Genomic DNA, 22663 nt, shown 5'->3' on the forward strand with positions numbered 1-22663 from the left:
GAGGTAGGGGGGCGGATCGGTTGCATGTTGGGTTTAGGCCGGGTGGGGTGTAGGTGGGAGTGGTGGTGGGTGGACTAGTTTTTTGTGCTTGTGCCTGGGGTTGGGTTGGGCTGGGTTGGACGGGGAGAGGGGGGAGTGAAGTGCCGTCCAGAGGGGAAAAGATGGAAAAGAAGGAAGAGGAGGGAAGGTGATGCGTTATGTCTATTATGAGTGTGTAGATGTATGTCTTATGAGCGAACGTTAGTAGATGATGAAAAGGCCTTATCCTTTCGGTTATGTATATGGCTGTATCAAAATAGAATCTGTATGTTACCATTGCATTGATTGTTTACTAACAAGTGCCGGAGCACACATGTGTTGTCGGTGTGAGGTTGCTGCAAAGGTGAGTGAGGGGAAGTGAGGATGGAGTGTACTGTCATCAGGCTTGGGTGCAGCATAAACCATTGCCGACCGCAAAAGCCTGCCCAAGTCTCCCGGGCAGCAGGAGAATGGGGTACTTATCTAGTTGTGAGTTAATGAGCCCGACAGTCGATTTGTCGATTGGGGTGACTCCGTTTCGGCTTAGGTAGCTCAATGATGATGCCGAAGTCTCCGAGGTGGTGGTTGGGGAAGAGGAGAGAGAGCCAGTACGTGCCGCATCTCAGCAGGTAGTCCCAGACACTGACTATCTTGAGAGAAATTATAGACAATACCGGTAGCTACGGGTTTCGAACGCGCGGACGCCTATCCGATCGGGTTGCCGAAAAACAGAAGTTGAGAAGCACAGCCGGGTGATCCATGTACGCCACGGGCACGCAACAACCTCAACCTCACCCGCTCGCTGATACCCCACCGAGATGACCACCCCCAATCTGATAGTATCTTCTAGAAAATCTGCACCTAGACGTTCGAAGTTGCAAAATGATCTGTTGCCGTTTTGGGCCGTGTGCATGGTCCCTGCATTTGAGGCTCGTCCGAAGTATGTGAAGGTGAGGGGGGGCGTCTCACTTGAGATGGGATTAACATGTCAATTTTCAGTGGCTGGCTGGCTGGCTCTTGTCTGCATGTGTTAATGCTTCAGCGCAACATGGTTGCTCGGAAAACAGCTGCCCGCTTTCGTACATATATTAAAGTGTGCTAGCTGATCTGCGTCATCATGTCTTCACTTTTGAACACCGCAAACGGGCAATCAAGGCTCTTAGTACAAACGAAATGTTGCGGGAAAAAAATGACAAACGAGCTGTCAGGCTAGAGCTTCCTTTCTTATTTTTTTTTCCTTTTTCTTCCGCCCGAGGGTGATGCAACAGAAGGCGAAGCGGTAATGCCTGGCCTCACGGGCAGAGAGAGAAGTGGTTTCACGATCTCGCCTGCACAACGGCAATGTTCAAAAAACCCGACTGAGAGCTTTTGTATACGGGATCGTGTTGCAGTGTCTAAAGTATATATTGTTTTTTTTTACGGCAGAGTTGCTTGAGATACATCTCCATTGCTGGACAAACACTGGTTCAGCGGGAATCCGTTCGACTCCGCGTAATTTACAATCGATATCTTTGCGATTGAACGTGAACACCCGAGTGCGTTCATCACCATCGAACTAGTCTTGCAAATCAAGCACATTCCTTTCTGATCCCACTTCCGCGGCTATCTTGCCCTGGGCCGATCGATCCGCAGCACATGTATCCACTGTAGGTGGCGTATCCCACCGTGCCGTCTTCCAATCTCTGCAGGAACTCAAGACGAGAAGGGAGAAAAGCCACAAACTTCATAAGCAACCGGCTGCGTGCGAAAGCCCAAGTGTAAGCTCATAAGGAGCAAGAAAAGATAAGATATCCTGTCTAGGCCGCACGAACATACGAATCCACCGTAGACTGTGTTGGGAAGACGACTTTGGCTGAACTGACTGTCGAAGATGATGTAAGCCATGTCCGTCGCGGAGTCGTTCCGCCAGTGGGAGGTGCAGCAGCGGCAGATATGGTGGTTTTTGATTTGTCAGAGATAGTAGCAGAAAGGTGAAACGGCAGGGTGCTCCAGCTTTAGTCAGGTTGGATGATTGGGAACGTGGTATACGACAGGTATGGCGGCTAGATGCTCAGGAGAGCCGTCGGCGTAAGTGCCATGAAACCGGATTTAGATAGATCGTCGAGGATCAGAAGGGGGAAGGGCTTCGGGCAACTCGACGCGTGGTAGCCCGATCTCTAAACGAGCACCGCTTCGAGATGGACTTTGCACGCAACGACCGGGGGTTGCATGAATTGTGCAAGCAGAGCCGCACACTGGCCCTGGGGAATAAGAAGCACGAATATAGGATGATCTTGCGCAACGCGTAACACTTTAAATCAAGCCGTCTCGACAAGAGTTTCCTCGAAGAGAAGTTACATTTTGCCAAGCTCACGCAGCTGCGCAGATCAAACGCCGCTGCACCCCATGAGGCGTCTGGACCTTGCAAGGCGGACCCGGCGGCTGATCCCAGCGAAGTGAAGTGCCTCGATTGATCCACGGACGGCGTCTCCACCGACCCACGGGCTGGGACCAACGGGGGTGGATAAATCCGCCAGTCAACAGCAAAACCGACGAACGAAGCTGAAACGCGCGGGTATAATCCAAACTCGGAGCGGGGCTCGGAGTGAAGGGCTCCAGGCACACTCGGGGCCCGTCATTAAGATGCAGGGCGGAGATCACACACACACACATGCAAATGCCGAGGCTGACTAGTAGGCAATTGCCTATAGGCGCCACGGAAGATCCGTGCGGAGGTTCCCCTTTGCCGTTCTGCGTATCTCTTTCTTCGACGGAACAGATTGTCTTACGTGGACATGCGTCGTGTGCTGGGTACGTAAGCTGGCGGACTCCGTGCCCGCGGCGGCGGCCGCCGCCAATACCCACCGGGCGGTCGCAGGATTGTTCGCTTGCGCAACACAAGCTTGGTGGAGGATCCGACGCTCAGCCCAGGAGTGCTGACTCGTTTCGAGATGCCACCAGCCTGGTCGGCAGTTGTGTACGGACGGGAGATGCGAGTCGGCGGGTGAGTGCAGAGTGTGGAATCGACTTCTGGTTTTATGGATGTTCGGGGACGGAACCGCGGAACTGCGGCGGCCGAGATCTCCGCTGTGGTTCCAACTTCGCAACCAAGCAACGGGAAGGAATTCCCGACAACCAAAAACCACCTCAGCGGCCATGCAGTTCCGCAGAATAATGCCGCTGGGCAGACGCCATCGCCTCCACCTCCCTCTACAGCGAAGGGACCGCGATATATACTCATCCAAGACGACGACGACGAGCCGGCCAATCACAGCGGCCAGATCGCCGCTGCCGTAATCCGCCGGCGCGTTCCCCGCAATACCTCGGCTCATCTCACTCCACCCCAGATAACGCGAGCGGTGGAGGTGCAGGTGCGCAGGTGCGCGCAGAGAGAGAGAGAGAGAGAGAGAGAGAGAGAGAGAGAGAGAGAGAGAGAGGAAAAGCCAAGCTACCGACGCGCCGCGCCCACCCCAAGCTCCAACCTAACCACCGGCGAGAAGCCCTTTCACCGCTTCTCACCCTTCACCCCCTCTCCAACAACCAACCCTCGGTCTCGCCGCTCCGCCCCCATCCCCGCAACCCCAACAGCCAACCCAACCCGCACAACCAACAACTCTCCGACCGACGTCCGCACCATCTCGGCCGAACAACGACAAGGGAGGGAAAAAAGAAGAAGAACCATGTCGGACACCTTCACCCCCAAAGACGTGGCCGCGCACGCGACGGTCGAGGACGGCCTGTACATCATCATCGACGGCGGCGTCTACAGCCTGGCCGGCTTCGTCGACGAGCACCCGGGCGGCGCCAAGATCCTCAAGCGCGTCGGCGGCAAGGACGCGAGCAAGCAGTTCTGGAAGGTACGTATGCGAAAAGGAGAAAACGTCAACACGGACGAGAGAACGTTTGGTGGTTTTTTTTTCGGCTCTCGTTCACGTTCACACGCACACACGAGTCCCCCTCCCCCTCCCCCTCCCCGCGCGTCTTTCGCTGCCCTTCCTCCCCAGCTGGATGGCTGGCTGGTTGGCCGGCCTTTCCCCCCTTCCCCCCTTCACCCGCCAATACCTGTTGCCTTCTCCCTTTCGGGCGACACCCTGGTCTTATCTCTCTCTCTCTCTCTCCCTCTCTTTCTCCTTTGCCCTCGCTCCCGGCTGAGCCACCACCCCTGTGAGGGAGGAGTGCATGTACAGTACGTATATGCATGTACGCTGCGCCCGCCCGCCCGCCCGTCCGCCCGGCCCACCCCTGCATGCAGCTGGCTGGCTGGCTGGCTGGCTGAACCAAAAAGGGGACGCGAGTGTCGGCCGAGGGGAAGAGGCGGGAGTAGAGAGTCTAAAGAGGAAAAGAGAGAGCGCGCGAGAGAAAGAGGCTAGCTGGCCACGTTCCGATATACGAGCGCAAATTCTATTTTTGGAGGATGGTGCAGATTTCGGAGAATTATGACGGGCGGGCGGGGGGAACTGCCGGGCTGCCCGCCCCCCAAAAAAGAAAAGAAAAGAATTGTCAGGCTGACTGAGAGAATTTTTTTGTTTACAGTACCACAACGAGGGCGTGCTGAAGAAGTATGCGCCTAAGCTTAAGGTGGGCGAGGTTAAGGAGGAGGCGAAGCTGTGATTGATTGATTGATTGGTTGGTTGATTGATCCCGAGAGGGAGGTGGACGAATGATGTGGCTTGGGCGGTTGGCTTTTTTTTTCCCCTCTTCTTTTCTACCGGCGAGGTTCTGCTTTAAGGGATGGAGGGAGGAGGGGTGTGTGCCTGAACGTGTAGATGTCTATACCGCCGTTTCACGCAAGGAAGAGAGAGAGAGAGAGAGAGAGAGAGAGAGATAAATAGAAAGAAAGACGCTTTCCCATTCCCAAACATCTCCCTATTACCTATACGATGTAATGTACGAAATACGAAGTACACCTATACCTGTGTAAACGGCCCATGTCCTTATCATCAATGTTATAGATGTGCGCCGATCTTATCCTCTTGCTCCCCCATATCTTGCCCGGATAAAGCATGTTCATGCGGATGATGATGATGACGATGACGGTGATGACGATTACCTTTTTTTTTCCCCTCCGTCGTACATACCTCGGCCCCCCCGCGCGCGCACGAAACCCTTCGTCATGGTATATTAGGCGGCCCCGGGCGGATGGGGTACGTCATAACCCGCTCGCTTCGGCCTGCATGAACGGATGGCTGAACCCAGATACGTACCTAGGTACCCCGGACTTCTTCTGGGGGTGGCAACAATGCCGCGCGCGAATGACTCGGAACGAACGCTGCCTAATCGAATGCCTAATCCGAGGGCAACCGGTTCTCTCTCTTTTTTTCCGTTGCCCTTCGCACAGCGCAAGATGCTTACTTGGTTGGTAGTACGTACTTCAAGAGAGACAATGACACGAGAGGCAGCAGGCAACAGTGACTCTCCCAGTCCATTTTTTTTACTGCTAGCAAAAGTCATCGTAGTAGTCACACAGCGTAGGCACATTCGTCTGAATTGTTATTTCCTTTTTTTTCTTCATTTGGCTGACTATTTGTTATGCTTCGAGTCCAGTTTCCTCGATGAAAAGAGGATGGCAGCCTTTGTACCCGACCACAGAGTACCTATTTGGATAAGGGAACAGCCATATAGGCAATACGCCCTCGCGGTAGAGATGAACAGGGGGGAAGGAAAAGTGTGCGCATCGAATCCGACTATGAGCCACCCATTCTCGTACGAAAACAAGGCAGTTTGATGCCCCATGTAAAACCCATACCATGCCGCTTCCGTGCAAAGGAAAAAAAAAAAAGAACCCGTGGTAAAAGGAGTGCTCCTAAACGCCATACCGAATGCAACCGTTGTCCCTGAGACATGCAGATAACGAAAGTGAAGAGCAAAAAAAAAAAAAGACAAATGAAAGGCATCAACACTCAAAACAAAAGAACGCCGTTCCAGATTTGAAATTCCGCTTTCTGACGCCGGAAACTCCACCATTTGCGAAGGAGATTTTTTGACTCGAAGAAGAAAAAGGGAATGGAAAGGTCCGCATTACTGGCCGAGTCGATCATGCAGGGTTGTGTGAAGAACCGAGATCTGGATCTGAAAATGCCACATGGTGAAACGCAACGGAGACGCTGTGTTCTTCAGGCTCATCTGACCATGAAAGCCTTGTCGAGACTCCTCAATGCTTTCGAGTCCTCGCCATATCCGGAATTCCGCTCTTTGACGTGTTGCAGGGCGCTGTTGGGGCTGCGACTTCCGTTGCGGCTAGTTGCGCTTGCGTCACTCTTGTTCTCTGTCGCATCCGACGATCCATTGACAAGCGCGTGGATGCTGGGGAAAGTCTTGGCCTGAGGCGGTGCGCTGTCATTCCTGTCGGGAGCTGATTGCGACTGCGCCTCCGTGGAAGCGGATCGCTGGAGTTCTACCTGTCCGTTGGTCGCGGGCGGTTGCGGGGTGACGGCCATGCCGTTCGTGACCGGAGCAGCCGGAGTGTTGACAGGAGGAAGTTCGGGGCCAGAAGTCGAGGGGGCGGGCAGAGACGGCCTATGCTGCTGCGGAGGTTCCACGTGCGCATACGGATGAGGGGGCAGTCCCGGAGCTGCCGAAGGCGGTCCAGTGTGGGCCGCTTGCTGGACACGCGGAGAGACGTTGGGAGGGTGGTGAGCAGCCGGAGCGAGCTGGTGATGAGCATAAGGGTGGCCATTCGCCATCGGAGGTGGCGGGGGAAGTCCGGGAGGGGGCCTGTCGAACACAGTTCCGGCAGGGTAAGCTGTATGTGCCGGGTAGTGGTGGTACGGGTGAGGAGAGTGCGCAATGTAGCCGCCGGGTGCAGGGTAGCCGTAGGGCGAGTAGGGCGGGGTTCCTTGAGGAGTGGGCGGCCAAGGGCCAGGCGGTAGTTGAATGGTGTAAGGCGGCAGAGGTGCGCCCGCTCTTGTGTACGGAGAGCCGACGTGGGGTGCGGTGGCGTATGGCGACCCGGGCATGGGTCCTCTTGTCACGGCGGGAACACTGGATTGCTCATTGACAGACGACTCGGGGTACATGCCCTTCTGGGGACGGATGTGACGCAGACCTGGATACTGTCAGGACGGGCTTTCAAAGGGAAGCGACAGCTCTTTACTCACTCGGGTCTTGCGAAGGTTGCATCAGCACGTTGGCGGTGGGACTCGAGCGCGCGTAGTAGCTGATCAGGTGGAGATGCTGGCCTTGGGAGGTGGTAATGCTGAACGACTGCTTCATCAGGCCGTCGGGCTTGTAGCGGTATCCGTCGGGACCGTCCTCGTCCGAGCCGTCCTTGGAGCCGTTGTCGGACTTGCTGCTGGACTTTTTCGCGGGGAAGCCGTTGCCGCCGCGTTTGCCCTCCATTTCGCGGTAGGTCAAGAAGCTGCCGGACACCCTGCTGGCGCTCCAGGATTTCCCGTCGGTCCATCTGCGCATGCCGGCTTCCCTCTCGTCCCAGACGAAGACCGAACCGGACTTGATCTGCTGGCGCTCCTTCTCGGACAGGCGGCGCTGGACGCGCGGCAGCAGGCCGGTGCGACAGGCCTCGAAGAGGATGATGGCATCGTTGGGGGTGCGGACGTGGCCGTGGTACGTCTCCATGGCGGACATAGGTCGCGAGAGGCGGGTGGGACGGCCGAAAAGGTGGAAAAGAGGAAGAGGGAAGGAAGGCGGGAGGGATACAAAGGATATAAAGTTTGGGTTGCGCCAGCTGCAGAAACACCGAGCGTTAGCCAAGGCGCAGCGGAAGCGAGCTAGAATGGATTTAAGTTGGCTCCGGGTGGCCATAATTAGGGCCAACAATAAGCGCGTCTGGGCCGTGCGGATACGGTGTCCGCTCTGGCTAAGGCTGGGGCTGGGGCCAAGGCGAGGGTCGCGCGGGAGGCAGCGGAAGCATGAAACGAGGGCTGGGACTTACTGGGGAGGTCAAGGCTTGGGATCGGGCGAGCACATGGGCGCGGGCGGTGGTGCGGGAAGTCTTGGGGGGCGCGCGTCGGGAGCCAAGGGCGCGGCCAAGAGGAGATGCGAAAGGCGGTGTTGGGAGGGCGCGGCGCGGATAAAAGCTGATTGACGGAAGGCACGGTGGTGCATGGGGAGGAATGTGCCTTTTCTTAGGCGCGTGGGAATCGTGGGAATGGATCGGCCTTGGCTTGCTTGAAGTGGCGCATTGATGATAGCGAGGGCGCGGCGTGTGGATCAGCTTTATTTTAGCTTCGCGGCGTTTCCCTCGCGTCGCGCCTGCGTGCGGCTGGGCGCGCCTGGCAGCCTGGCAGCCTGGCAGCCTGGCAGCGTGGGAGGCTCGCGGCGCAAGAGTGAGCAGCGGGCACCCGAGCTGACGCTGCGCGCTGGGGCGGCCGCGTCGCATCGCACGGCGCACCCGGCGGCGGGCTGGGACTCAGATTAAGCAACGAAGGTTATCCGCAATAACTAACTTTAATTTTCACGTTAGCACCGCAACCGGCGGGGCTCTGGAAGTGCCGAAGGGAGCCACCGCGCGCTGGGCCACGGGCGGGAGCCAAGCACGCTGCGACGCGCTGGCTGCTCCGGCCGCCCCAGCGCAGTAGTAACGCAGGCTGCTCACGCAGCGGCTAGCCTCCCGCCCGGCTCCACACAGACAACGTCAGCCGCTCCCATGTTTAAGCTTAGTCGAGCAGGCTGTCCCCGAAGCCGTAAGCCGCGCCTTGGCCGCTGGGCTTGGGGCCGGCGGGCAGACGCAGCGCAGCCGCCGCGCAGCGAGCGGGTTGCACGGCGCCGGCGTTGCAAGGAGCGGCGACACGAGCTGGCATCTCGCTTCTTGCCAGCCAAGCTCGCAGTCGCGGCCCCCGAGTCGCAGCGCGCGCGCGGGAGCGGGTCCGGCGGCCTCCTGGCAAAGGGCCACGTAAGCGCACCGGAGAGCGCCAGCGTCTGGAGTCCCGGTCTCCACATCGAGTGGGCTCGGCAACGCCATCGCTGCTAGGCAAGGGCGCGGTTGGCCAAAAGGGGCGCCGGCGACGTTGTGCGAGGGCTGTGCGGCGTGTCATACGAGCCCTCTCAGCCCGGTGGCGTAAGATAAAGCTCTGGGACCTTTTATGCTTAACCGCAACCCTAAGATGCGTCCGGGAGGACGGCACACGCTGCCCAGCACGCCCAGCCCAGCCCCGTCCGCGCCCGGCACCTGCCCAGCCAGCCAGCACCGCCAGCACCGCCAGCACCGCCAGCACCTGCCCAGCGCCAGCTCCCCCGGCGCCCAGCCGCGCCCGCGCATGCCCGCGCACGCCCGCCGCCGCCGCGCTGCTGCGCTGCTGCGCTGCCGTCGACGCCGGCAAGTTCCCGCGTGCCCGTTCTAGAGCGCGCCGAGTGGCGCCGAGCAGGTTGGCCGAGAATTAAGGTAAAGCCAAGCACATGGGCTGCTGGATTGACGGCGCTTGGCAGTCGCGCGCTCCTTCTGCGGGCTCGCGTGATTTTCCCATGGCGCCGAGCCCCGAGCCAGTCGTATTGCTCTTATTGGGAGGATCTGCCCAGCTCGCCGCCACGCCCCCGGAGCTGTGCGCTGTTTGGGCGCGCCGCGGCGGAGGCCTCGCAAGCTCTTTCGCAACGCTTGTCTCAACCCCTCCTGACGCTGACAAGCCTCTTGCCGAGCCTCTTAACCCCGAGCAGCAGGCGCGACCAAGTCCGCGTCCGCTTTCGCTGCTCCACTGCTGCTCCAGCATTAGCCGGCCGACCCAGCCCTGCACTCGCCGCCCGAAACGGCAGTCCGGCAAATGACAACCGCCGCCTGCTGCGTCCCCGTCCCTCTGTGCGCCGCTGTGCCCGCCGTGCCCGCCGTGCCCGCCCCCCGCTTGCAACATCGCACCGCCAGGCCACCAAAAGGATAACCATAAAACTTGGTTTGCGCTTCCGTCCCACCTCGCCAGTAGTGCATTACTCGCAGCCACAAGCGCCCCCTCCCTTATTGGCAATCGTCGCTCCGCCAAGCCCGTACACTAGCAAAGATGAGTCGAACAAGTGTCCCCCGCATAGACTGCTCAGCATACGCAAGCTCCGCGTCTCGTAACCCTCATCAATCGCAGACCTCAGACCGGACCCTCGGCGCCCTCGCGGAGGCCACCATGCTGCCTCTTGGCGCCCTCTCGCTCCGTTCTTCGCTCCCCTCCAATACTCTTTATGAAACGCCGTGTTTCGTTCGATTCGGTCCGCTGCTTCATTCGGATCTGCATCCACCCACTTGGGACGATTGCCCTTTTCCTTTCTAGAAGCGCCCTGGCCATCCGTGCTCTGATGGACCGACGGGGCCCCGGACCCTTGGCCAACGCTTGAGCCTCTGCATCATTTCATCACTGGTGCCCTTATCCCTTTCTCCTTATCTCACACGCACCCGCAGTCGCATCAGATCCCCGCAGATGCATCCGCGCGCGCGACTCATGGTGCTGCTCTCTCACCACCGTCGAAAGAGCGTCGACGCTGCTTGTGACGTGACGAGAGCACGCAGGCCGTGAAGTCAGAATAACAATACGGTCGCTAGCTCGGCGCCCCTGGGGCTTGGCTACAACTAAATTTGGACCTCAGATCGCGCGACAGGCCGCAATGGGGTTGCTGCGCAACCTTTTGCCTGGACCAGGCAATACTATAAGTCATAGGCGCAGACCACAAACTCAATCTTCCTACATTCGCGGTGTTTGCCGCCCGATGCGATAGATGGTTGGCCATATACGAATGTCAGGACTCAGGGATCGTGACTTTAGCCCCGCCTAGTGGGCCAGAAAATGAGTTGTTAGCCTACTTCTATGTCGTAGATGTACACTACTACACATTTTACCTGAGCTCAATGACGTCGATGGCCTCATCCTTCCCTACTACGTAGTAGTGCCAAACTCGTGATTATAGCGGCCAAAAGTTTCATAGATAATCGGCCATTACCAGAGACTCCACCAATTGCTTGACAAGGTATCCACACCTTCATCACCATCACCGGCGTCATCTTCTTCGTTTTCATCTCTTTTCGAAGCGACTAAATACTCAAGCTGTGCTGCACTGATTTTGCGAGAGCGGTCGCTCTTACCGCTCTTACCGCTCTTGTTCAGTGCGCACACTAACTCTAATCTTCCTTTCCCGTAATAGCAAGTCACTACACTGAGCGAGTCACGAACACGACTCATGCTGACTCCCACCATCACCGCTGGTCGCCCAAAGGAAAAAAAAAAAGAAACGTTTCTTCAGGCAGCTGAATCCCATGTGTCGATGCATGTCTGCCGTCTGCAAATTTATCTACACACGTCTAGATACTGACTTCAGATACCCGTATCGATAAGAGCCCAAGAGAACTCACATATACGTCCAAACGGTTGGTTCAAGTACACACATAGGAATGGATCAAATTTCTGCCGGGCCCATCTCAACCAGAAGGCGGAAGGGGGTCCTCCTCTCGATTGGCTGATGAACGTAGCCGCGGTTGCGCTGGCGGGCGATGGTGAGGACTGCACTACGGTGTTTGCTGGATCTCGGAGGAGTAAGGCTCCATGTTCGTTGACTCACTATTCTAGCGGCCATCGTGTATGGTGGGTACCCTAGAGATATTCCAGAAGCACGCCGAACGAAAAGCTTGGTTGCAAGGACACGGTGCTGTCGTCGAGTCAGATGAGCTAGTTGTTAGTCCGCTCCGTATCCTGAATCGCACGTTTGACTTGGTAGCGTATCCGAAGCTGTTCCAGCCTGCGCGGGTTCAGGACCATATCCCGCCATACAAGACGTCCGATGAACTAAGACGGTGTCGTCACCGTGCAAGACAGATCGCGATTCGTAGCACAGCTTTCCCAACTCTGGAAGAGGAGCTACGGCAAACAGGTTATAAGCTCAAGGGTTATCACTCTCAGAACCGTCTTCATCATCTTCTCCGATCAAGCCACCTGTCCAACCAGCAGTTGCAAGGATGGCGTCGATACGTCCTGGCATGTTCGATGGCGTTCGGAACAGGAACATTTGCAAGCTGAAGCTACAATGTCAAATCGCTTCTCGGCAGTCCATCTCATTCACAGACGCTACGGAAGAGATGAAGGAAGAAGTAGCAACCATGACGCCGCGAGACTCCTTGACAGGGCCAGCCCGAGCTTTCTTCGAGACCTTGGTCGGAAGCGACGAGATGGATCTGGACTCTTCAGCGACGTTTTCCCGCAGAAGCATCCACTGACAGGTTCCGCTGGGGAATGAAAGCCCTAGCAACGGCACTTCTACCAGCCGATGGGCGACAGGGACGGCAACCGCAACCTTCTCGCGCGTACGCCCTTCAAGGGCCTGATCCAAGGAGCCGGTGACATCAGTGACGAAGACGCCTGCGAAGTGCTCGCAAAGATCTTGCAAGCGCTTCATCCAGTTGAAGCGTTCCATGGTCTCCGTCATCGATCGGCCCACGGAATACGGTGGGAGATACATGCATGCCTGCCGACTCAGTGGCCCCCTACAAGGCATGGATGGTAGAGACGCAGATGGTCGGGCCCAAGCTCGATTAGTATCTCATCGATTTCTTGTGTGTTGGGAGCGGGCTGGCAGTCAGCTTGGTGGAAATAAGGATTTCTTAGGATGTCGAGGCTATCGCGGAACGCCGCGTCGACGGCTTGCGTTGCTGCGCTCGAGGAAGTCCATCTGCAAGTGCCAGGGTGCCGATGAACTGCGCCTGGCAGATGGTCAACGCCTCACGGATGGCCTTGAACGCACCAAGCTCCGGAAGAGGACGAGGGCCCTGCGAACATGCAGGCGATCTGGCAAAAGCTTACCTCCAGTAGTGTCGACCGCGTTGTGTTCGCAACCATTCGTTTGCAAGCACGAAAAACATGACAAAAGAAAATGGGTAAAGAACGTCTGGGATGCCTCTCGACGATCCCGTTGGTACAGTTCAACGTCACGATCTCCCTGGACGAGGGGCGACCGAGCCTAGAACGGCAGGGTCTGGGGTATCCGCCTTTCCTTGAAGGGGGAACCGAAATCGGAACCCGAGGCGGGTGACACACTAGCCGCCTGTGTTGTCTGATGGTTGGCCGGGGCGGTGGACCCCGCCGCGATATCGTGCTCCAGGCCCTTGTTACCTTTCGGCAATGTGCCCAACCAAGCCCTCGGCTCCTTGAGTGGCTGGGACACGCTGTTCAAGCACTTCCGGCCTCAAGTGGTGTTCGGCGAGGAAGCTGGCCTTTCGACGATCCCAGAGCTGGCGGTGCCTCTAGCGTCGTTCATGCAATCGATCAAGCTTGTCATTCTCACGGGCGACCAGAAGCAGCTCAGACCGATTCTGCCATCCGTAGGCTCGAACGAGAGCGAGAATATTCTGAAGCGCTCTCTTTTCGAGATCCTCCTGAACAGTGAGGACGTTGTTGAGGGTCAAGACGCTACCGTCTGTGTCCTTGATCTTGCCCAGCGCCAGGCTCTTGAAGCGGTTGATATCGAGGCCGAAGCCCTTGATTTAGGCGTACGATAGCGGTGAAGAGGTCGAGTGGCATGCAGAGCGTTCCGAGAAAGACAGATCCAAAGTGAGAGACAGAAAGCGCCGGCATCGAAGCAACAGGCGAACAAAAAGCAACTCAGGCTGGCTCACACCCAGCGACTGCCCTCTACGTGAGCCCAACCCCGACTTGGTGCAGGAACCGTAGTATGACACCAAGCCGGATCGAACCCATGAGCTTGTCATTGAAGTGTGCACCTTCCCTATGAGGAAACACCCAACGGATCACAGACCTGCAGGTTTGACGCTCTAAGGTCCCGGTGGTGATGTGTAGTGCCGTAGCATGTCCATCACACTAACCGTCCGATTTGATGCAAGTGGGTTTGCGTTGGCAGTATATATATATGAGAGCCTGGAGTTCCTCTGATGGTGGCATATTGGACGTTGGGGATGCGGCGCAGCGGCGGCGGCGCGTGGTGGTGTGGCGACTGGCGACGCGACGCGACGCAAACGCGGCGGTCTCAGTGAAGCAGTTCACCTTCATGCAGGCGGAGGCTTCATGAGCTCGCCTCTCACCCTTTTCCAACATGGCGTAACCCGACATCACTATGCTTGTACTCTACCTCACTCTTGAACATGGTCCTTGGGTGCCAGATATCCTTCCAACCGTACAACCAGACTTACTCAAATCCTCACATTGTCAGCGGTCCTGGCCAGGCACTGTTTGTAGATGACCCTTACCGGCCTAGAGTACAGAATCTTGGGCACCACGGCCCAAGATCGTCTCCTCGTCACTTACAACACCGAGGACAAAGTGAGGAAGACCCCAAACCGGGGACGAAAACATTCATGATAAACGCAACCTCTGACCATGCGCACTATTGACATCAAGCCCCGGCATATTACACCTGGACATCGTTTTCTTATAGATAGTAAGGTATTTTACGCAGTCACTGTCTCCCCCACTTTCCCCTTGGCACACGCCACACACCTCACTTGGACGACCGAGACACCACGAGCAGCGGAGAGGCCTTGCGTTGACGGATCTGACAGCGGCCCCAACAGCTCCACATCCTGAGACCCAACATGACCTAAGAAGAGAACAACAGTAAGACCCTCTTCCTGCAGAGTATCACTTGGCTAAGCGGCCCATGGGTTTTCAGGACGAAGCTTTGGATTTGAGTGTTGCGCTCCTGCATGTGAGCCGTGGCCCTTTTGGTGCGGGGGTGGGTTCGGTGACAGTGTCTCAGTGGCGGCGGAGGAGTTTAGAGGTTGGTAGACGATGTCGAGTCGATAGAAGATTTTGACACGATGGTAAGGCGATATGGGGTATTGCCTTGAATTTAGTATTCCATCATCATCATCCACGCTTCGTGCCGTCTCCGTCGCTCACCGTCGCCTCATCCTTCGCGCAGGTTATCTTGGCCTCGCGCCGTCTCGATGATCGCCGCGAGGTCAAGAGTAATCCGTACCGAGGGACCTGCCCCGAGAGAGAAGCTGAAGCTGCTCATGACCAACTACCACAAAACCAAAGCTGACGATTTCCTGTGTGGCGGAGACAACGTCGCCATCGAGACTGCCCATCCCCCGGTCAGGCACGAGGGTAGCCGCTAACTTGATGACCGCCGGCTCTCGTAGTGCTTGAAGAGGTGGTGTCGAAAATCCTGCGCGCGTACCGAGCTACTGCGGTCGCCTTATGTCTTGTGTTGACTGGTACAGTATGGATCCAGAGGATTCAGGTTAGGTAGTCTTCCGGATGGGACAACAGTCAAGAGAGAGCACGGAGTGAACGAATGTGTTTGTGGTTACGGTGGGCGTTGCTGGGACTAGTGTTTGCGGGCGCGTTGTTTCGGCATTCCCACCGCGCCTCTCCTTCGACCGTGGGACTGCTACTCGATCCGGAAGCGGTTTCCTGTCGACCTCCGCATCATCCTGGCTCACTCCCCGCTCTTCGTAATGGCCCTGGATGCCTCTGAACATGCGCTCCGTGATGTGATCGGTGACGTCACCCTGAAAATTTCCAAAAGAGGCAAGAGAGTGGAAGAGGAAGCCGCGCCCTCACACCCCCAATCACCTGGACCCTGGCAACCCAAGCGATGGGCACGAGGACAGGCGCGCGCACGTACCACCCGGTTCACACATAAAAACCCCCCGGGCCCCCCCAACCTGAACCTCTTTTCTTCCTTCAAGCTTCTTGTGCCAGGGATGCACTTGGGGCACCTTTCTCTTCTTTCAATCCCGGGTGGGTGGGTCTCCCTCTTCTTCGGAGGGAGCCTCCAAGTCACACCGTTCGAGGAGCCTGCCTCCTCCGGTCCCTGCTGGAGGGGTCAACAACCAACAGACCAGATGTCAGACGCGGCATCTCTAAACAACGCGTGGTCAGTGGTCCTCAAGCGCTTGTAGCGAGAGCCTTGCGTGCCTTGAGGAGCCCAGTTGTGATGGTTTTTCACTCTGGGTAGGGGAAAGACCGATCAGGTCTTTCTAGTATGTAGCTTCTTAATTCAATCTTGCTTTCTTCTTCACTTCAACTTGAGTTTGTGCTGTTTATGTGACACGTCTTCGAGATGTCTGCTCGCCATGCCTCGGCGGCTTGACCATGGCGCTGGTGATGATTGGATGATGATGAGCTTCCCTACTTGCAGGCGGGAGGATGTCAGTTGGGGAGTGGGAAGGGTGGCGTGGTGGGCTATGAGGCGGGCGCAATGGTTGGGGTTGAGGAGCGATGAGAGAGGGAGATTATATAAGTGTTAGATGGGGAAGGGTGGCGGTCGCATGCGTGGAAGCAGGCGCAGTCCTGCCTTGTCAAGCTGCAGAGATTTTGTAATGGATTAAGGCGACTGCGCGCCACAACACCATCACCTCCATTGGCATGCCTCCTGGCAACGTCTCGCCTCTTCCTTCCATTCCTTCTATCGTTGCTGACGCTCATCTCGATGATTCCCATCGGCGTGTTCTTTCTCTTTCTTCATTGTCGACGCTACGACTTCCGACGATAGCAAAAACGATGGTTGATGCTGTCTGCTGACCGCACCTTGGTTCTAATGCCTCTCGATATCTCCATCGACAGGATTTTCCAGGCGTTCTACCCGCATTCGGTGGAAGTATGTGTGCGCACAGCTTGGGTTCTGTTTCGAGAGAATTCAGCTCGTCTGGATATCACGGCCACCCAAGACAAGTGGCGACATTTAGGACATGAACCACGACCTCTTCGATGAGGTCCTTGTGTGCTTTCAGCCCACTACCCAATTCTATCCTGTAGTTTCCTCCAGCAGGAGCCTCCATAGGGTTTCGATCTCTGGCAATATTTTGCTTGTGAAATTCTCACGACTGGGACCTTTACAAAATTTGTCCTAGCCCTCATCGAAAGGTGCAACGAGCCCATAGGAGCTGGGCGGGTTGAGAGAAAAAAATTGGGGATCTATGATGCCAATGCGAAAGGCCGTGGCGAGAAGCAACCAAAAACATGGACTCGAGATTGGGCCACCATATCTCCGCAGATCACACCTTGAGAACACAAAGAACGTACGCGAAGTTGGTACTCGAAATGGCAATGGGAATTCTTAACACCTACACAAATGTACACAACGCTTTCTTTAGTTTAGTCAAGAGCACCATCCGTCCTGAACTTCTCGGCGCCCCACGGCTCGCCGGTCAGCGACGTCAAGCCCTTCGCGGGCTCGCAGGTATCCCTTCCGCTGAGCGGGCCGGGCGCGGGTATCTTGACGCCGTTCGCCGTGTAAGTGCGGCCCTTGCCCTCACTGGGGGTCTGGACGCGCGAGTCCTCGGCCCCGGTGATGTGGATGGTGCTGGTGGCGAGGCCGTCGGCACCGCCGCTGGCGCCCGTGGCCTTGGCAGCCTCGCGCAGGGCCTTGAGCAGCGACTTGGTCGTCTCGGGCGTGAGGTCCTCGTAGTAGTCGTCGTTGATCTGCACCATGGGCGCGTTGGCGCAGGCGCCCAGGCACTCGACCTCGGTGAAGGTGAAGAGGCCGTCCTTGGTCGTGTGGCCGTGGCTGACGCCAAGCTCCTCCTCGATGGCCTTCATGATGCCGTCGCTGTCCCGGAGCATGCAGGGAGTCTGCCATTCGGTCCGTCAGTATTCCAATTGCCCTGTGCCACACGTCTGGAGACCGCCATCGGCAGGTTATGGGGGTCCGAACGTACCGTAGTGCAGCACTGGACGTGGAAGCGGCCGACGGGGTCGCGGTTGTACATGGTGTAGAAGGTGGCGACCTCGTAGACGCGCATGGGAGGCATCTCGAGAATGCGGGCGACCTCGTTCATGACGCTGATGCTGGTGAAGCCGTGCTGGCGCTGGCCCAGGTCGAGCAGCGGCATGACGGCGGCCTTCTTGTACTGGCTGGGGTAGCGAGCGAGAACCTCCTGGATGAGCTTCTCATTCTGCTCGTTGAACTTGAACGGTATCGAAGGGTTGTTCTCGGGCGTGTTTCTGTGCTGCAGGCGACAGGACGGTCAGCGCGATGGCATTGGCGGTGGCGGAAGCTGTGCGGCCATGGTGGATGCGGGAGACATACGACGGCGAGAGCATCGCTCCGGACGGCCGGGGAGGTGGTGAAGGCGCGCCATTGGGGCTGGCGGGCTCTCCGCACGGCGCGGAGGCTCGATCGCAGAGCGAATGGGCTGAGCTTCGAAGCCATGGTTGTGGGGGTGGTGGACGTGGTGGTTAAGCGCAATCTACTTTGACGTCCTCGACGCTGGTCTTGGCATCCCGCCCGTCGCGCCGCCAGCCAATCACGCGCCGCCGGTTCAAAGCAGCTTTGAAATGCCTGCGCTCACGACGAGCGCCGCCGACTACAACCACCACCACCTCACAAAGCTCGTCTCAGTGCCACTATTTTCACGCAACGCACTCGGATCACGAAATCCAGCCACGTGCGCCACTTTGACCACGCGTGCAGCTTCGCTTCTAAACTTGCTCACCACGTGCCAACCCTATGTAGTACCCATGAGCACTCTACAAACGCCGATCATCGTCATGGCAAGTTTCATCAAACGAGTCATGATCACTACTTGAACCATAGAAATGTCGGCTGCAACCCCGTTGAAGTCTCGATGACATGTGGTACTGGTACCGAGGCTGGTGCATGCCGGAGCGAACAGTAGTTCGAGTCCTGAAGTCGTATGATCTGTCGTCTATCCTTACTGATTGGGAAGCACCCGCATATCAAGCTTCCCTCGCTATCTCATACCCGCATCGATCAAAAAAAGGAGTTGCAGAAAATGAATGCATCGTAATGCCGATCCGCAGCATCACGAACTCGGCTCCAGCGCCATTTTGTTTGTACTTCAACAGCTTCGGCTAAGTGAGGGCTACGTCACCGGGCCTATCTCCGAAAATGCACCCCACTCCCCCTGAGCGTGGGCCATTGGCTGCTCAATAGGGTTTTGCAACATGAAGTCCAGGTCCCCGTCCCGACGCCAGCTGAAGATGTCAACGGTCAAAGGGCTTGGAGAGATGACGGGCGCCGGGGATCGGACCGACACTCCACGTGGTTCGGTGATCTTCTCTGGCTACCAAATAGGTGAACGGCTGTAGACTCGTCTCCGGGTGGTCCATGTATGTCTGCGCCACAATCTCCCCGGCGTTTGGCCAAGGCAATTTCTGCTCAGAAATTAGCCAGTAGGTAGGATTAACGGTGACCTCTGGTCCTGACATGCCGGTAAGATATCAGAGTTCTGCTTTCCTCATTCGATTTGACCAGGAAAACCCCCCTTTCACCGCCGTGCAGCACGCAGGATCGACTTCCCAGCAGAGGCGTCTTCCTAATTTTAGAAATCCCACGGCCATGGATCCAGTAGACGCCAATGGGGCGAGTGCAATACGCGCGGTTTGACCGAGAGGGTGGAAGATCAACAGCTTTGCGGATACGCCGTACTCGTGCGGCGGGTGCTCGGCAATGCTAGTGGGAAGGCAAGAGCTGGAATGGCAGCAGCTCGGGCTGTGGGCATCCTGAATGGCTCGTAGTCGGCCGTAAAGTAGCGTTTGCGTCGGGCAACGAGGCGTCTCCGGTGCGCAGCGATTGATGTCCCGACGGGCTAACGATGCGCCGCGGCGGATTGCGGATGATCGCTCGCTACGGGTTGCACAGCCTGTCGAAGGGAGATCGGAAGCTCCGACATGACCGGCGCAGAGACGACACAGATTGGCGATCGGCAGCGTTGCGCGGCGGCCACGATGCTTGGCGGCAGTTGATCAGTCCACAGTGACGTTCGGCGAAGGGACTAGTTTCGTGCCGCGGGAGCGGGCGCGACGGAGGGTTAAGAGCACAGGCTGTCGGCGCAGCGCGGTGGCTGCTGACGGTTGGAGCCGGCAGCTCCCGGAGTCGCCCATCCGCAGAGGCCGAGTGGCTGGCTCGGCTCGCCTGCGCCCGAAACGGGCGATGGTTGCGAGCTCCCACGCCCGCGACCACCGCTCAGCTCCTCGGGCGCGGCCTTCGGTGTATCCGCTCTCCAGGACTCCGCCTGCCGCCGCGCCGGCCTCGGGACTCGCCAGGCCGCATGCTGATCGCTGGCAGGGATCCGCAGAGTCATCGAGCTGCTCACCTCGTCCTGAGGCGCCCGTTCTTCCTGCTGCCCGCCGGCACCTTGGGCTTCTGCTTCTTTCGGAATCGTCAGCGCCGTCTCGTCTTGCTCTGCGTCAGATGGTCGGGGGCGCCGCCGGAAAGTCCCACCGTCGCCTGCCAGCGTGCAACAACTCGCCCGCGGCGTCACTTCCCTAGGCAGCAAGCCTGGGTCTCGCGGGCCCGCTGCTTCCCCTGACGGTGCACGACTGCCTTCCCTTATATACCTCGCGCCACCGCGGCTGAGGCATGTTCCTTCGTGGGGTGCCTCTTCTTCCGGTTTTGCCCCATTTGGTGAGCCTTGCGACCCCGCCGCCGCTGCCAGCCCAGTGACCATGGTCTACACCGGGAAACCGAGTCGTGGTTGCCAGACATGCAAGACGCGCCGAATCAGAGTACGTTGCCACCCGGACCGCTGCCTCTGCGAGCACTGCACCACCGACCCCCCGCTTTTCCCCCACCGCGAGCCCTTGGCTTACTGATCCGTCTGCAGTGCGACGAAGTCCGTCCGTCGTGCGGCAACTGCAGAAAGTCAGCCAGGACTTGCCCGGGCTTCCCTGACGAGTTCGACCTCATCTTCCGAAACGAGAATGCCGCCGTGGCCCGCAGGACGAAACGGGCGGCGTCGAAGCAGAAGCCGAGCACGTTCAACTCGAGCTCGTCCCCAAGGTAGGCGCCTCCGAGCTCGATGCTTGCCAGTGACGCTCACACCCTTGCAGCGCTGACTCTCCCCAACACCCCTCGAGTGACGACCAATCCCTTGCCGTCGTAGAGCAGACCTCACGTCCTCCTGGTAACAGACTCCGCGGAGTTCCCACGGACAACGCTTTGCTCAATGCCTTCTTTTCGCTGCGCGGGCTCGCCCTCCCTCAGGGTCTTTCAATCTCCATAGAAAACCAGGCAACCGCTTTCTTCTTCCGGAACTTCGTTCTTCTGCCCCAGCAGGATGAGACTGCCCGAGGATTTTTCGAGCTGATCGTGCCCTACTACAACTCGACACCCGCTTCATCTACATTCCATCTCGCCACCCATGCTGTATCCCTTGCAGTCCTCGGCAATTACCCCGGTCGAGCGCCGTTGCTGCGGGAAGCTGCCCGATTCTATGGGCAAGCTTTGCAAAAGGCACAGCAAACACTTCGGGACCCGGTCCAAGCAAGGTCCGATGAGACTTTGCTCACAATCATGTTATTTGTGCTATACGAGGTATTTCAGAACCACAAACGCCGCCTTTTGCAGGTCGCTGCAGCAACATATGTCGAAGAATTCAAGAATTGTGTAATAATGGTTCATCTTTTCCCGAGAAGCATTGACTGATACACCCCTAGGCCATGCACTCGACGAATGAATCAATCAGTGCGTGGGCGCACCACATCGACGGTGCCGTTACGCTAGCCAAGCTCCGCGGCCCGCAGCAATTGAAGTCTGAGTCCTCGAGAAAGCTGTTCCAGGCTGTGCGGGCATTGATGGTACTGCGATACCTTGAGATTTGTTTCCAGTCAGGCGCTTACCTGTAGCAGTTGACAAATGCCATGCAACGGTGCAAGCCGGTCGAGGAATTCCCGGGTATCCCTAACTGGAATCTCCAAGAAGAGAACCCTGCCAACCGTCTCACTACTATCTCCATGGGCCTCCCAGCACTCCGGTCTCGGGTCCGCGCACTGATGAACAACACCGTTAAGGGCGATAGAAAGGCGGAGGCATGGTCGCTAATAGCTGCGGCAAGAGAAGTGGATAGCTCTTTGAACCAATGGGCTACTTCTCTGTCCGACCACTGGGCGTATAGGACCATCGCATATCAGAGCCAGATACCGGAGGATTTGTATACGGCCGACCGTTGGGTCGGACCAGTCCATGCTTACGTGGACATCTGGACTTCGCACATCTGGAACGATTACCGCGTCACTCGTATCTTCACTCTTTCTATCATCATGGCTTGCTGCTCAATCATATCCCCTAATTCCACCGACATCTCTGTCAAAGCGCTTCTTGTCAACACCCATTTCATCACCCAAGGTCTCATCGACGACTTGTGCGCCAGTGTTCCTTTCCATATTAATTTCGACCTGCAGCCTCGTGCTATGGAGATCGGTCAAGACCGCGAGTGTAAGTTGTTTCTTCCTCCCAACATGATCATGGCAAGGTGGGCAATGCTGAATCTAGCCACAGCTGCCGAAGCGCTTGGCGGCTTCCTTCTTGTCTGGCACGTCTTCGTTGCTGCAAACGTCGAATGTATCCCCGAACAACAACGCACATGGCTACAGGGCCGCCTCCTGCACATCGGAAAGGAGTTCGGGCTCTCCCGTTCGCAAATGCTTGGTTTGGTCAAGCGCCATCAGCTCATACACGGTGATACGCCGAACCTCCAAGCGCAAAATTTCTCCATGGTACATTCGGCTGGAGTCATCGGATACAGCGATCTACCGCCCTCCATGGGCATGATGAACTCTAGTCAGATGTTCGCCGCAGAGACTACCTCGCACATGATAAAAAATATAGCGGCGATGAAACGCGTGGATGAGGCATTAGATGAAGCTATGGATTGCAGCGTTCCAGCTCCAGCTCCAGAGACGAGTGGCTAAGGACACCAGTCGAACACCCCGGCTGATAAGGTGGGACCACCCTTTTCGACGAAGTGGTTCCCCGGTTTTGAAAGCGGAGAGGAAGTATAAGTCTCGATCGAAAGGATGCTGCTAACGCCCCTCCCCCCTTA

The 22663-nt window shown here is 57.3% G+C and overlaps 6 protein-coding genes across 6 annotated transcripts; 3 read left to right on the forward strand and 3 right to left on the reverse strand.

Annotated features, from left to right (window-relative positions):
* Positions 1 to 3035: 3035 nt before the first annotated feature.
* BKCO1_5900035 (cytochrome b5) lies at positions 3036 to 4608 on the forward strand (the record flags this gene model as incomplete). Its single annotated transcript, XM_020277624.1, has 2 exons — positions 3036 to 3854; positions 4531 to 4608. 2 exons carry the CDS (start codon positions 3036 to 3038, stop codon positions 4606 to 4608), a joined length of 897 nt encoding a protein of 298 aa, XP_020126818.1.
* A 1508-nt stretch (positions 4609 to 6116) lies between these two features.
* BKCO1_5900036 (camp independent regulatory protein) lies at positions 6117 to 7581 on the reverse strand (the record flags this gene model as incomplete). Its single annotated transcript, XM_020277625.1, has 2 exons — positions 6117 to 7042; positions 7095 to 7581. 2 exons carry the CDS (start codon positions 7579 to 7581, stop codon positions 6117 to 6119), a joined length of 1413 nt encoding a protein of 470 aa, XP_020126819.1.
* Positions 7582 to 11799: 4218 nt separating this feature from the next.
* BKCO1_5900037 (uncharacterized protein) lies at positions 11800 to 12330 on the reverse strand (the record flags this gene model as incomplete). The annotated part of the gene is made up of 2 exons (XM_020277626.1): positions 11800 to 11932; positions 11984 to 12330. The coding sequence occupies 2 exons, from the start codon at positions 12328 to 12330 to the stop codon at positions 11800 to 11802; spliced, it is 480 nt and encodes a 159-aa protein (XP_020126820.1).
* A 456-nt stretch (positions 12331 to 12786) lies between these two features.
* BKCO1_5900038 (bc006779 protein) lies at positions 12787 to 13411 on the forward strand (the record flags this gene model as incomplete). Its single annotated transcript, XM_020277627.1, has 2 exons — positions 12787 to 12941; positions 13015 to 13411. The coding sequence occupies 2 exons, from the start codon at positions 12787 to 12789 to the stop codon at positions 13409 to 13411; spliced, it is 552 nt and encodes a 183-aa protein (XP_020126815.1).
* A 3562-nt stretch (positions 13412 to 16973) lies between these two features.
* Positions 16974 to 18030, reverse strand: BKCO1_5900039 (nadh dehydrogenase; the record flags this gene model as incomplete). The annotated part of the gene is made up of 3 exons (XM_020277628.1): positions 16974 to 17450; positions 17537 to 17827; positions 17908 to 18030. The coding sequence occupies 3 exons, from the start codon at positions 18028 to 18030 to the stop codon at positions 16974 to 16976; spliced, it is 891 nt and encodes a 296-aa protein (XP_020126816.1).
* A 2258-nt stretch (positions 18031 to 20288) lies between these two features.
* On the forward strand, positions 20289 to 22532 carry BKCO1_5900040 (c6 finger domain protein; the record flags this gene model as incomplete). Its single annotated transcript, XM_020277630.1, has 6 exons — positions 20289 to 20348; positions 20447 to 20622; positions 20673 to 21228; positions 21279 to 21419; positions 21471 to 22056; positions 22120 to 22532. 6 exons carry the CDS (start codon positions 20289 to 20291, stop codon positions 22530 to 22532), a joined length of 1932 nt encoding a protein of 643 aa, XP_020126799.1.
* Between the last annotated feature and the right edge of the window lie 131 nt (positions 22533 to 22663).

This window comes from Diplodia corticola, assembly GCF_001883845.1.
Source record: "Diplodia corticola strain CBS 112549 chromosome Unknown scaffold59, whole genome shotgun sequence".
Lineage (NCBI taxonomy): Eukaryota > Fungi > Ascomycota > Dothideomycetes > Botryosphaeriales > Botryosphaeriaceae > Diplodia > Diplodia corticola.